The sequence below is a fragment of the Nelumbo lutea genome, chromosome 2, assembly GCF_056320005.1.
Source record: "Nelumbo lutea isolate HS-2025 chromosome 2, American lotus-T2T, whole genome shotgun sequence".
NCBI lineage: Eukaryota > Viridiplantae > Streptophyta > Magnoliopsida > Proteales > Nelumbonaceae > Nelumbo > Nelumbo lutea.
The window spans coordinates 33693333-33706810 of record NC_142685.1 but is presented as its reverse complement, the minus strand read 5'-3'; the positions used below and the strand labels follow the sequence as shown (position 1 = coordinate 33706810).

General features: G+C 45.6%; 1 protein-coding gene across 7 annotated transcripts in view; it reads left to right on the top strand.

The window, feature by feature from the left end:
- LOC148869740 (putative protein phosphatase 2C 60) overlaps window positions 1-1884 on the top strand; it is a 34537-nt gene extending 32653 nt beyond the window's left edge. For all 7 annotated transcript variants that reach the window (XM_088967595.1, XM_088967594.1, XM_088967599.1 and 4 more), the window contains 2 exons: window positions 246-300; window positions 1309-1884. In XM_088967595.1, the coding sequence (XP_088823721.1) occupies window positions 246-300; window positions 1309-1512 (259 nt within the window). In that variant the 3' untranslated portion in view covers window positions 1513-1884. The remainder of the gene's footprint in view (window positions 1-245; window positions 301-1308) is intronic.
- Window positions 1885-13478: the final 11594 nt, after the last annotated feature.

The following is a 13478-nucleotide window of genomic DNA, read 5'->3' as shown; positions in this document are numbered from 1 at the left end:
CTTGAAAGGCTTTCTATCTCTACAGCACATCCTTAAGAATCAGAATGCAGAAGTTACAGTTCATAGAGCACAAGCACTAGAAGAACAAAATTGATTGTCTCTTGTTTTCTTCTTTTGGTGTTCACCTGTTTTTTTTATTATTATTAAGAACTACTTAATTATGCACTTAATAATTCGGTTAAACACCTTGGTACGTGGATCTTGTTTTTCAAATATCTGATTATTGTTGGTGTTCCTATTTCCAGGGATTGCATGTCAAGCCAGCAACTCGTAGATTTTGTTCATGAACAGTTAAACTCTGTAAGTTGACTAGCCCTTCAAAGTTGACAACTAAGCTAATAATTATGCTATCTATACAAACTCCTTCCTTTGCATTGATCATTGTTGTAAAAAGAAGTTTACTTCTGAGAATAAACACCCTATATGTGGCAAAGAACATTCCATTTTCTTAAAACTGGTTTTATTGGACATCTTGTTGAATTTGGGTGTTTCTTGCATGCTGGGACTTCTAGTTTAGAGAAACTTTAAAATTACCATCTCTAGTTTTAATGTTTTACTTACATTTGATTTCTAGAATTTTTCATGCAAATCAAGCTCTTCCTGTTTGCTTTTTATTATGAACTAAACTTTGTTAGGAACTATCTTATAGTATGTGTAAACTATATGGTTTTTTCTGTATCTTGAATTTCCTGATGTTGTAGTCAGCCAACTAGTATTAGTTTTGGATGTTGACGTGCTGGGGTCATTGTTTCACATAAAAGACCATGAATTTGCATAGCGAGGACCATTGATCTAGATGATCTTCTTATTCAACAACCTGACTTGATTTGTAGTAGAGGTACATGCAAGGGGTGGTCTAATATGCTTATCAAGGTTTCTAAAACCGACCTGGAGAATGAACCGGTCAGGGGTCCGGTTCCTGGGTCGAACGGTCTGACTGTTCGAACAGCCCGTTTTGACAAAAAAATAAAAAATGGTCAAAACCGTTCGAATGGTTTGAACGGTTAACCGCCAGAGTCAGCGGTTGCTGACCAAAATCAATGGTTTTTGGAGAAAATCCAGTTTTGGGGAAAAATGGAACCGGTCACCTGACTGGTTCTCAGTTTTTCCGGTCCAACTGTCCGGTCTGGTCCGGTTTTGAAAACCATGATGCTTATCATTCTTGACATTAACCATAATAAATAATGCAAGAAAGCAAGCTTTCAACGGTATTATTCAACAACCTGACTTAATTTGTAGTAGAGGTACATTCAAGGGGTGGTCTAATATGCTTATCATTTTTTACATTAACCATAATAAATAATGCAGGAAAGCAAGCTTTCAACCGTATGCGAAAGAGTACTTGACAGATGTTTGGCGCCATCAACTGCTGGTGGCGAGGGATGTGACAACATGACCATGATATTGGTGCAGTTCAACAAACCTGGTGAATCCAAAGCGTCTACGGAGAGTTCATCACCATCTGAGCTAGCAGGTGTTGATCCAAAATCAGAGACTGAATCAAAGCAGTAGTTATGGTCATTCCATGCATGAAGTGGGTGGACTATATTATCTGTACACTGGTGATCTTGTGGATATGGCGATTCTCATTTCAGATTTCATACTTGAAACAACTTGCATTCTCATATAGTATCGTAAATGTAATGATTTAGCATGAAACCCATAGATTAGCTTTCCTTGAAGATGTAGATTTGGTCTGGTGGATATCTGTGGATTTGACCTGGCTAACTACCGTTAGTTTGTTCGAATAAAGTGTACAGATGTTTAGTATGATGACGGACAATAAGAGTGTGGACTGTAAGGAGTATTCATCTGCTTTACACTGGTGTAAACGATTAGGAGTGCAAACGGGCCGAGTGAAAATCTTGGTTTACTTTTGCTTCATACACGGTTTAGTTTTGTTTGTTTGTAGGGTTTGATTATGATTCCATATTTCCACCATATCATAGGTTCTAGTAAATGATGGGAAGTATGTGTAACTGAACTTTAGAATTCGTTGAGCCAACAACTATTAGCCAAATCGAAATGTCATTTCAAACACCAATTAATTTTTGTCTGTTGTCTGTTTGTACGTGTGAGTACAACAATTTCTAGATGATAAACCTACCCACTACACATGTAGATCATGTATGAGTTGTCCAACTTGCAACCCCATCACTCCAGCTTGCTTCCAATCCGTAAATTTCCTCCCATTTTCCTAAGGTTTGTCCCTAAATATCCGGTTCCTTAATCAACAACTAATCCAGCATGGCTGATTGATGCCCTTCAGCCCTTGTTGAGATAAAGCTTGGATGGTGGTGATATTTTCAAAACCACATGAAGGGACAAAGCCCTTCTTTGAGCACTCCGGATCTCTTACCCATAAACTGTTTCTACATGCCTACCCACAAGATTAAGGGTGTCAACGGTATTTGAAAATCAAATTGAATAAGCCAAAATTTTAAGAGGAAGAACCGAATCAAGACCAAATTAAGGAAAAACCAAAGTTTTTGGTTCACTTTTTTGTTTTGTTTTGGTTTTTTTTTTTTTTTTTTGGCTAATTGAATTCAGTGAAGTTTTTTTTTATTTTTTTGGTTAATTGAATTTTTTATACTCAAACCCAAAACCAATAAACCAAAATACCTAAAAACTGAATTAGCTAAACTGAAATTTCCTAAAACTTAAATAACAAGATAAAAAAAAAACCAGAATTTTCAGTTTTAATCATTTAATTCTCACAAAAGTTCAGGCATGAACATTGATATATGATTATTCATCCTTATAATGATGATTGTCTTGATTCAAATTCCTAAGCAATATATGACTTGAAATATAACACTACTGAATTAAAAGTCTTCTCTTCATCTATATAAGGATGGATAATTCTAGAGAGCAAGTTATTCGCTCCGTGAGTTGACTCATGTGTAAACTAATGAATCTATATATCTTTATATATAATAGAAAGAGGAAAGGAGGTGAGGGTCATCTCACCATAGAATTAACATGTACCTCCTCCTCCTCTCCTTTCTCACACATGTGCACATATTTATTTTTATATTAAATTATTAAAAACTTCATGGGTCTTTATTGTCTCTCATAAAATCCACATTTTGTTCCCTCTTTTTTGCTTATTTCTTTAGGTTCACATTTTCCCTTTGTTTTTATCAATTTAATTTAATTTAGATTTGTTTAACGGATCGTTCTAATTCAATAATAAAATGTAGTAATAAGGAACTTAATGCGAGTTTTTGGTTATCTTCATTAGTTCAATTTTGAAATTGTTTTTTTAACTTAGTTGTTAATTTCATGCTAAACACTTTTTTTTTTTTTTGCTTTATAGAGCTACACAATGGGAATTTATCAAATTCTCCCAACCCAGGCCTTTGATACAACTAACTAGATAAGGTATTAACTGAGCCACCATTAGTTGGTTTATGTGCTTTTCATAATTATAAAAGGAAAATTTGAAAACAAATAACTTAAAAAGAAAATAAAATTTTCTACTATTTTATGCATAAAAAAGTAGAACACAGCATCCCATGCATAGCACGGGTCGTCACTAGTATGTATAGTATATATAAAATTTTATATAAAATAAAGTAAAAAATATATATGTACGTATATAAAATATTAAATATATGTAATTTATTATACATAATACATAACATAATATTTTACAATATATAGAATATATATTTTGGGTTGGGCTAGATCTAGGCTAGGCCAAGAATGATTACCTGTACTGTTTACCCATTTTTGAAGAAAAACAAGTTGTAGAGTGATTTTGGAGGTGTAGTAGTACCCTTCACTCTCAAAATGTATTCACATCAAACCCGTATTAATAATGATCAGCCTTTCTAATTCACTTTTTAGTTTTTATCAAAACAAACAAAAAAATATGAAAATATAAATATTTACAAATAAAAACTGATTTAATATCTGAAATCAAATAAGTAATCTAGCTTAAATAATTCAACCGCCCCTGAATTTGCTAAGTTGCTTACATGGTGGATGAGGTAAACATGACATTGCAGTGCAGGAAATCGGATTTGATCCTTACAGCACATCTAATCAAATATGTTCCCATGAATCAAGTCTCGAAGAGGTTGGTGTGATTTTCGGGTGAGCCACGCTCAATCGGTATTAATACGTTTATCATGACTGATGAGGGTAGATTTGGTCCTGGCATCTCAGAATAACTAGATGATATCTAGACACCATCAAAGTGATGATTTGGAGTCCCAGATTGGGCTCATCTTTATCTCGACCTGGCGATCTACCTTTATCGCCAACCTGGCAACCTGCCTTCACCATCAACCTGGCAACCTACCTTTACGCCGACCTAGTGAACTCGACCACAACTTAGGTCGGCTTGCAGCATCTCGTCCAGGGTTAGCCTATAGCACCTCATCACTGACCAAAGTGACCTCAACACGAGGAGCGACATCCCTCGAGGGCTTGCCGACTTGACTAGGGACTAGGCGGCGACTTACGATATGTGCTCACCGACAAATTCGGCATGCATATCCCGACACTCCCATGTTTCTCATAAGTTGGCCCACGTATCGAATGTTCCAGAGGATGGTCAACGTGCATGACGGTTACCTCCGAGGATCTCAAACCGATTAGGCACGACATCTCAGAAATCTCAGATGCGGTGCGTGAGGCCCATACCAAACAATGCCTATATAAAGGCACCAACCCCAATGATACAAGAGAGAGGTGAGTAAGCACATTCTAGCTCTCATACTTTATGCTTTTTTAGCTCGTAATCTACTACGAGAGTACCAACTTAATCATCGGAGCGACCTCGCCGAGTTAGCCACCCTGGGTCCTCTAACATTGATTCCTTGCAAGTTTCTCTAAAGAGCTACCTAGCTCAGCAATCAACCTAGCTCGGCAACCAATCTACCCCCAGTTTGGCCTATCCAGCTTGGCATCCAAGTCCTCATCCAACAAAAATCCTCCACTTCAGCCTCTGAGTCATCGGCCACCTGGAAGTAGTCCGAAAAATAGGGTGCTACCCAAAAAACCCTTCATCACCAACCATTAATTTTAGACATCAAATAAAGATTCCAATCCAATGGTTAAATCAAAGCCCTTTTATCGGTCCCACAAACACATTTGCACGCACTATAAAACTCCTTGGTGTCTTGTGACGGGTTTGCATTTGCCTCCACATATTTGCCCCCCAAAAACGTCCAACAAAATTGGAATGCAATGCGTGTCTCCTTGCTCGGGGTTTAAGCTTTTACACGATCTTCCCAACAAGGTTCTGGCGTGGAAATGGGACTACTTCGGGGTGCGAAGTGCATTGGGGTGGCTGTTCCAAACCTGGTGGGGGATGGTTGCCCATGATGCTGGTGTTACGCTTGATAAGGAGACGGCGAAGGGCCTCCGGGAATGGGCACAGCTTGGGCTAAAATGCCACCATTATCTAATGGAGGCCAAGCTCATCGAGTCCGGTTTGAGTTCGGGTAGGTTCCTTAGAGACTTGCCTTTTGTTTTGCTCTGTTCTTTTGTTTTCCTGATGCCGAGCTCTATTTGTAGGTGCAATGGACGCAGAGAAGACTCGTGGCGGGAACCTGTTTTACGTCATGAAGAGGAGCAAGCGAGTCACCAAACGAACTCGTGCCAAGCTTCCCCGAGATGCAGAGCCCGAGGTATCAGGCTATCCGCTGATGGATCCTCCCAGGGAGCCCAAGATGGCCCCTCCAGTACAAGAAGCAGCAGGGGCCCCTTACGTCGAGGCTACTTATACGGGGGCTCCTTACACTGAGTCTGCTTATACGGGGGCTCCTTACACTGAGTCTTCTTATATGCGAGTTGGGCCTTCAGGCTCGGGAGGCCAAGGCGAGTTCAGGAGCGTGTTGTCGCCGAACCACGCTCTTCAAAAAAGTAGGGGGGCTGTTTACCCTAAGGAGGTCGCGGCATGGACCAAACTTCCTTTGAACCAGGTAGCTTGTCGTGTTGCCACTCATGCCATGGTTGTAAGTCAGTGATTTCTTGTTGGGCTCTTTGTCATCATCTTTCTTGCTATTGCTCTTTTGGACATTTGTTATTTTTCTTTTTGGTAGGTGAATTCTTTTATCCATGCCTTGGCGGCCCAAGCATAAAGGAGCTCGAGGCAGGCATGGGCTGCCGAGGTGGCTTCTCGAGCTGCTGAGGCGGCTTCTTGCGCTGCACAGGCCAAGCTGGCGAGGTCTCAGAGAGATACCGAGGCCATGGGAGTGGTGGTGAAGCATATGGCGGACCTGAGGCTGGACTTGTAGCATCAGGTTGAATACCTTCAAGAGGATATTAGGGAGAGGACATAGATCTTTTCTCATGGCATCGAGGATGCCAAGAAGAAGGCCGTCGATGAATATATCGCCTCGTCATGCTTTGATGACCTGATGGTGGGCTCGTATAGAAGGGGCTTTAAATTAAGCTGATGGATGATCTGGAATATGTACCCTGAGCTCGATATTAGCACCATAACCATTCACACATTACTCAGGAGATGGCCAACGCTGTTGATGGTGAGCTAGATTCTAAGGATGAGACAGGACCTTCGGGTATCGTTGAAGTGCTTTCTGATGGTGAAGAAGTACCTCTGGGCTTGTGAGCTCGCTTCTATTGTTTTTTTGGAAATGTACACAGTATTTTGCAATGGAATGATTTTCTTTTGGTTAAGTGTTGGTCACTCTTTCTTCCGAACTGGTCGTATTGCCGAACTGACCATATGTCGATGCCCCTATTAGTTCGTTGTTAGCACTTTGCCTGAGCTTTTGGTTGGCATTTTTTGCCTTTGCTTGCCCATGCCGAGGTCCTTGTTAGCTCGGCATCCTAGTCCTTAGGCTCTGGTAGCATCTTAGTCCACTTCGCTTGGTGATCTATAGGTAGTATCGTCTCAAGTTAACGACGTTCACGCTCGGGGTACTTGTTTGCCCTCTAAAGTTTCGAGCTCGTATGCTCCTCCGAGTGCTCTCTTTACTCGGTAGGGCCCTTCCCAATTTGGTCCAAGTTTGCCCACGTCGGACTCGGGTGCCATGATCTTAGGGAGGACCAGGTCGTCGACGCGGAATTTCCGCTTTTTTACTCTGGCGTTGTAGTACTGAGTTACTCTTTGCTGGTAAGCTACGGTCCGGATGTACATGAGGTCTCTTACCTCGTCCGGTAGGTCGAGGTTGGTATGTAACTCATCTCCGTTTGTCTGATCGTCGTATACTTCTAGTCGTAGTGTAGGTATTTCGATCTCCGCCGGGATTACCACTTCAGTGCCGTAGGTGAGGTTAAAGGGTGTCTCTCCCATGACGATTTTTTTCGTAGTTCAGTGAGCCCATAGAACACTTGGTAGCTCGTCCGCCCACAACCCTTTAGCTCGGTCTAGTTGTGCTTTCATTCCACAGAGGATAGCTCTGTTCATTACTTCTGTTTGACCGTTTGTCTGCGGGTGCGCGACCGATGTGAAGTTATGCCGTATCCCCATATCTTGGCACCATTCCTAAAACTTGATATCCTCAAACTGCTTGCCATTGTCGGAGATCAGTACCCGAGGTAACCCGAAGCGACATACTATGTTCTTCCAAAAGAAATTATGTACGTTTCAAGTTGTAACTGTTGCAAGAGGTTCAGCTTCTATCCACTTTGTGAAGTAATCTACCGCCACCACTAGGAACTTCCTCCCACTTGTTGCTGGCGGGAATGGCCCCAGGAGGTCGATGCCCCATTGCGCAAAGGGCCATGGGCTGGTGAGATACTTGAAGTTGGCAACAGGCTGATGGTGGATATTGGCATGCTTCTGTCATTTGTCGCATTTTTTGACGAGTTCAATGGCATGTGCCTTCATCGTTGGCTAGTAGTACCCTTGTTGAAGTGCCTTTTGGGCGAGGGCTCTACCCCCCAAGTGTCCGCCGCAGCCCCCCAAGTGTCCGCCGCACAGCCCTTCATGAGTGTCGTGGAGTACGAGCTCGGCTTCGGCAGGTTGCAAGCAACACAGGTAGGAGAGCGTGTAGGACCGTCGGTACAGCCGTTAGTCTATTATGACATATTTGGCTGCTTGGCGCTGCACCCTCCTGGCTGCATTGCGGTCCGCAGGGAGGGTTCCATCTAGCCGGAAGCTCGTGAATGGGTCGATCCAGCTCGGCTCTACTTCAAGGACGGGAGCGACCTCCTCTGCCTCACCGAGAATGCTAGGCCGAGGTAAGTCCTCTATGTACACGGTTCTCATGGCGTTGTGACTGATGCTGGCTAACCGGGACAGGGCGTCAGCCTCAGTGTTCTCTGACCTCGAGATTTGCCTGATGAAGTGTGACTAGAAGTTGAGCAGAGCCTCCTTTACTTTTCCAAGTAGGCGATCATAGTTAGCTCGCGTGCTTCATATTCGCCCGTAACCTGGTTGACTACAAGCTGGGAATCGATGCAGATAACTATGTGTTTTGCTCTTACCTTTTGCGCTAGGTTCTGCCCGGCTATCAATGCCTCATACTCCGCCTCGTTGTTGGATGCTGCGAACTCGAAGCGTAGTGCGTATTCCAATTTCGTGCCACCCGGGCCGCGCAAGACTATTCCAACCCCGCTGCCCTGTTGGTTTGAGGAGCCATCTACATGAAGGATCCAGGGCTCCTCATCCCAATTCGCGTTTGGCCTAACTAGGAGAGATGCCACCCTGGCTGCTACTTCACGGGTTCAGACTCTATTGGCTTGCGAGCTCCGGGCTCACCCGAACTAGGGATCTCGGACTCAATCGGCCTAGGGACTTCGAGGCTGAATGTGCACTCGACGATGAAATCTGCTAAGGCTTGGGCTTTAATAGCAGTTCGTGGCTTATATTGGAGGTCGTACTCGCTGAGCTCGATGGCCCACTTCGTTAGCCGACCGGAAACCTCGGGCTTGAGTAAGACTTGCCTCAGAGGTTTGTAAGTCAAGACGATGACAGTCTAAGCTTGGAAATATGGGCGGAGTTTCCGAGCTGCAATTATCAGTGCGTATGCCATTTCAGACTGTCATACGCACTGATAATTGCAGCTCGGAAACTCTGCTCCCTACAGAATTTTACTAACATAATAGATGAGTCTTTGGACCCGATCTACTTCTTTTATTAGTACCGAACTGACCACCTCGTCACTTGCCGAGAGGTACATTTCTAAGTCCTCGCCCTCCTCGGGCCTGGTTAAGATTGGCAAACTAGCAAGGTAGTTTTTTAGCTCGTCGAACGCGAGTTGGCAGTCTCGGGTCCATTTGAACCCTTTGCCTTTGATTGCTTTAAAGAAAGGTAGGCAGCGGTCTGCCGACTTGGACATGAAACGGCTCAAAGTGGCTATGCGGTCATTTAGCCTCTGAACCTCTTTTACTTTTCGTGGCGGTCTCATATCTAGGATGGCCTTTATATTATCCGGGTTGGCCTCAATACTGCGTCGGTTGACGATGTACCCTAGGAACTTACCGAAGGTGACACCGAAGACACACTTGTTTGGGTTCAGTTTCATGCTAAATTGACGCAGAATTTGGAAGACAGAATCTAATTCTTGTATTAATTCCTGTGAAAATTGTGTCTTGAAGACCATGTCGTCTACATAACATTTTATTTTCGTGACAATTAAGAGCTAAAACAACTTATTCACAAGTCTTTGGAAGGTCACCCCAACATTCTTCAATCCGAAGGGCATGACCTTGTAGCAGTACAGGCCGGACTCGGTTATGAAGGTGGTTTTTTCCTCATCGGACTTGTCCATCTTGATTTGGTTGTAGCCTGAGTAGGCGTCCAAGAAGCTTAGCAACTCATGTCCCGAGGTCGCATCCACTAGGCGGTCAATTTTAGGGAGGGGGAAGCAATCTTTCGAGCAAGATCGGTTCAGGTCGGTGTAGTCGACGCACATGCACCACTTGCCGTTTGCCTTTTTTACCAGTAATGGGTTGGCTACCCAGCTCGGGTAATGAACTTCCCTTATGAAGTTTGTTGCGAAGAGCTTTTTGACCTCCTCATCGACCGCCCTCGAGCGCTCTGGGGCTAAGTTGTGTTTCTTCTGTCTAATGGGTCTAACTACATGGTCGGTATTAAGTTTGTGAGTTATAAGGTTGGGGTCAATGTCGGGCATATTGGGCGCAGACCATGCAAAAATATCTAAAATTTGAAGTAAGAAACTTACCAATTCGGATCGTAGAGGTTCCTGGACGGAAGCACTGATCTGTAGCGTCCGTGCTGGGTCCGTAGTTGAAGTTGGGATTGCGACCGTTTCTTCTGTGGGCACAGCTCATTCTTCGCCTTGCTCCGTAGGCCGCTCCAGTTCGAGGTCGTCGGCCACCTTGGTTTTTCCCTTCAGGGCGACAATATAACACTTGCGGGACTCAAGCTGGTTGCCCCGTGCTACCCCCACACCGAAGTTTGTAGGGAACTTCATTGCCAAGTAGTAGGTGGAGACCACTGCCCGTAGGACATGCGTGATTGGCCGCCCTATTATGGCATTGTATGGGGAGGGGGTCGCGACCACCAGGAAATTGTGGTTGAGTCTGACCGCACAAGGCCATGTGTCGACTTCCACAGGTACTGTTATTTTCCCGAGGGGCCTGACTTCTTCTCTTCTAAAGCCCACCAGAGAAGTGTTCACGGGCTTCAACTCGCTTCTTTGCAACTTAAGATGGTCAAATGCCGACTTGAAGAGAATGTCCGCCGAGCTGCCCGAATTGACAAGTACGCGCCTGACTTCGAAGTCACTGATCCTTAGTTTTATGACAAGTGCATCATCGTGTGGGTAGTGGACCCCTCACGCATCGTCTTCCGTGAAGAAAATCAGCTTCTCCGTCTTCAGCCTCTTCGGAGGGTTCTGTTCTTCTCAGGCAGCTTCGTGAACTGACTTCCGGGCCGCTGCCGAAGTGCAACCTGCTACCACCGAACCTCCCATTATCACGTGGATGGTTCCCCGAACTGGCCTCTCTACAGGAGGCTGTCTTTGCGACGGTTCGACCGGCCTGCTGCTAGATTCGGGGGCGTCCCTACCATGCTCCCCTTGCCGACCTGTCTTATTATTATTATTATTATTATTATTATTATTATTATTATTATTATTATTATGTACAAAATTTCTCAAGTACTCGCGATGAATGAGTCCCTCTATCTCATCCCAGAGATTATTACACTGTTCGGTACTATGATTGTGATCTCTATGGAAATTGTAGTATAAGTTTTTGTTTCTCTCGTTTGGGTTCCCTTTTAGGCTAGGTGGCCATTTTACGTATGGGGCATCTTTGATTGTCATCAAGATCTCAACCCACCTCATGTTTAAGGGTGTGTAGTCCATCCGAGCTACTAAGGGAGCTCGGAACGGCTGGCTCGGCTTCGTCTCCTGGGCCAGGTTTTTTCTTCTATCATCTGGGTTGGAGGGCTCGCTTTCCCTCTTCCTTTTCTCAATCCCGCTTTCGATCCTTTGGTTGATCTCTTCCTCTGATCTTATGAACTTATCTGCAAGCTTGAGGAATTCGGCTATGGTCGCGGGTTGGCTAGCTACCATGTGTTATTTGAACTCCTTGTGTGTTACTCCTCTCTTGGTCGCCGTGAGCTGCACCGCGGGGTCTAGTTGCGGTATCTGCAAGCACGCGTCAATGAACCGCTTGATGTAGCCCTGGATGGACTCTCCTTCCCTCTGGACTACTCTGAAGATGCTTTCCTCGGTTCTGGGGCACCGCTTGCTGGTAACGAAGTGTGCGGTGAAGACCTGCACGAACTGGGTCCAGCTTCTTATTGACCTTGGGGCCAGGTTCCTGTACCAGGTGCGGTCCACTCCTCTGAAGATGGTGGTGAAGGCCACGCACATGCATGATTCACTGGCCCTTACCAGTGCATTTGGGACTGGAAGGCATCGGCGTGGTCGTTGGGGTCGAAGGACCCATCATACTTGTCTAAAGGGGGAGTTTGAAGTCTCTGGGCATGGGGACTACAAGGAGTTTTGATGAGAGGGGGGAATGAACTAAGAGAATAGGGGCAGCTTTTACCTCGTCCGAGCTTGTCTCTTCTTTACCTCTAAGCTCGGGCAGGACACGGGTGGCAGTTCAGCGACTTCGCCAGCGTCTTCGTTGATGAGTGGGCCTGGTACTGGCGCTACTGGCCTTTGTGTTGCCGAGCTCGATGGGCTCGGAATGTTGGTAGTCCGCCGCTAGGATGCTGAATCGGTTCTCTATGGGCAGGAGCTCAGACTTGGAGTGCCGAGGTACTGACTTGGCGGGCGAGGTTTCTGACCCGCCGGCGAGCTACGAGGCGGGGGTGGTTTTTCTTTCCCTTCGGCTCGGGGATGAGGCCTGGCTCTTGGGGGGTTCTGAAGTTGGGAGGCTTCTCCTCGGTGATGGCGTCCACCCTGAGGGGAGGGCTTAATCGGCTTTGGAGCAGGGTGCCGAGGTGGAAGATGTGGTTGGTTCAGAGGAGGCAATGATACTGATAATGATACTGAGAGAGGTGGTGCAGTACTTGGTGTTGCTGGAACTGCTGCATTTGGACTTGCATTGCCCGCATGCACTGCAATAGGTCATCAAACTGGCTCTGGTTAGTTGCCAGGGGGACAACAGTTGGTTCGGTAAAGGTTGTCTCGATAGGTAGAGGAAGGGGGGCATTCACAACGGGAAGGTTCACTAGAGCCACTGTTCGTGGCGCATTTAGGCTAGGGATCCCATCCATCAGAAGGGGGATGGTGAACTGTCTGATGCACACCACGGGGACTTGACGTTGTTCCCCGAGGGTGTTCATCTCCATGCTACGTCCGGCAATGCTGGAAGAAGCCATGAGTGTTGGGGTTTCTTGGAAAAAAGGGTGTATAAGAGTTTTAGAGGGAGGCTTTTAGAAGCGTTTCCCACAGACAATGCCAATTGATGGAGCGCAATCCGGTCGGTCCTAGCTGTCAACGACCTTGCCTCTGACTGGTGCAACAGGTGCCTAAAACGGAGAAGAAGGTGAGGAATCTCCGGGGAGGAACTCGGTGAGATTGCTCCGAAGCTCAAGTTAGTATTCTCTCAAAGGCAAGATCAAAACCAAATAGCGCAAAGTTATCACGTATCTCATTCTTGGGGGGAAGAGAGCCTTTTATAACCACTTCGCGCACTCACTCCCAAGCTCCTGTCAGGTCGGGTATCATTACCTCTGCACTTTTGCCAATTCGGGTGTCATCACCTTTGTTGGGGCAGGCAACCGCCATTGCTCTCTTTGTCGGAGCCGTCTCTGTGACTGGAGGTTGCCGTTGAAGTGCGGCTATCAAGCGTCAGATCCTAAGTCAGTCAAGTGCGCCGCCTCAGGGTACGGACTCTTTTAGTGTTAGGTACGGTTGTTCATTTCGGCGGCCTAGAGACGAAGTGCTGGAGTGGTGTGCGAGGTGAAGTCTTGAGTTCGGATAGGGGTGTGGCCCGAACTGCCCTAGGGCGGGCCAGTTCAGGTTGTTGCCCTTTGTGCTCGTAAGGCCCGGGGTCAAAGGGAGAGTTTGGGCTCCTTGTGGGGAGTTCGGAATGTTGGTTCCTCCTTTTGGAGCTCGCGCCTTGGG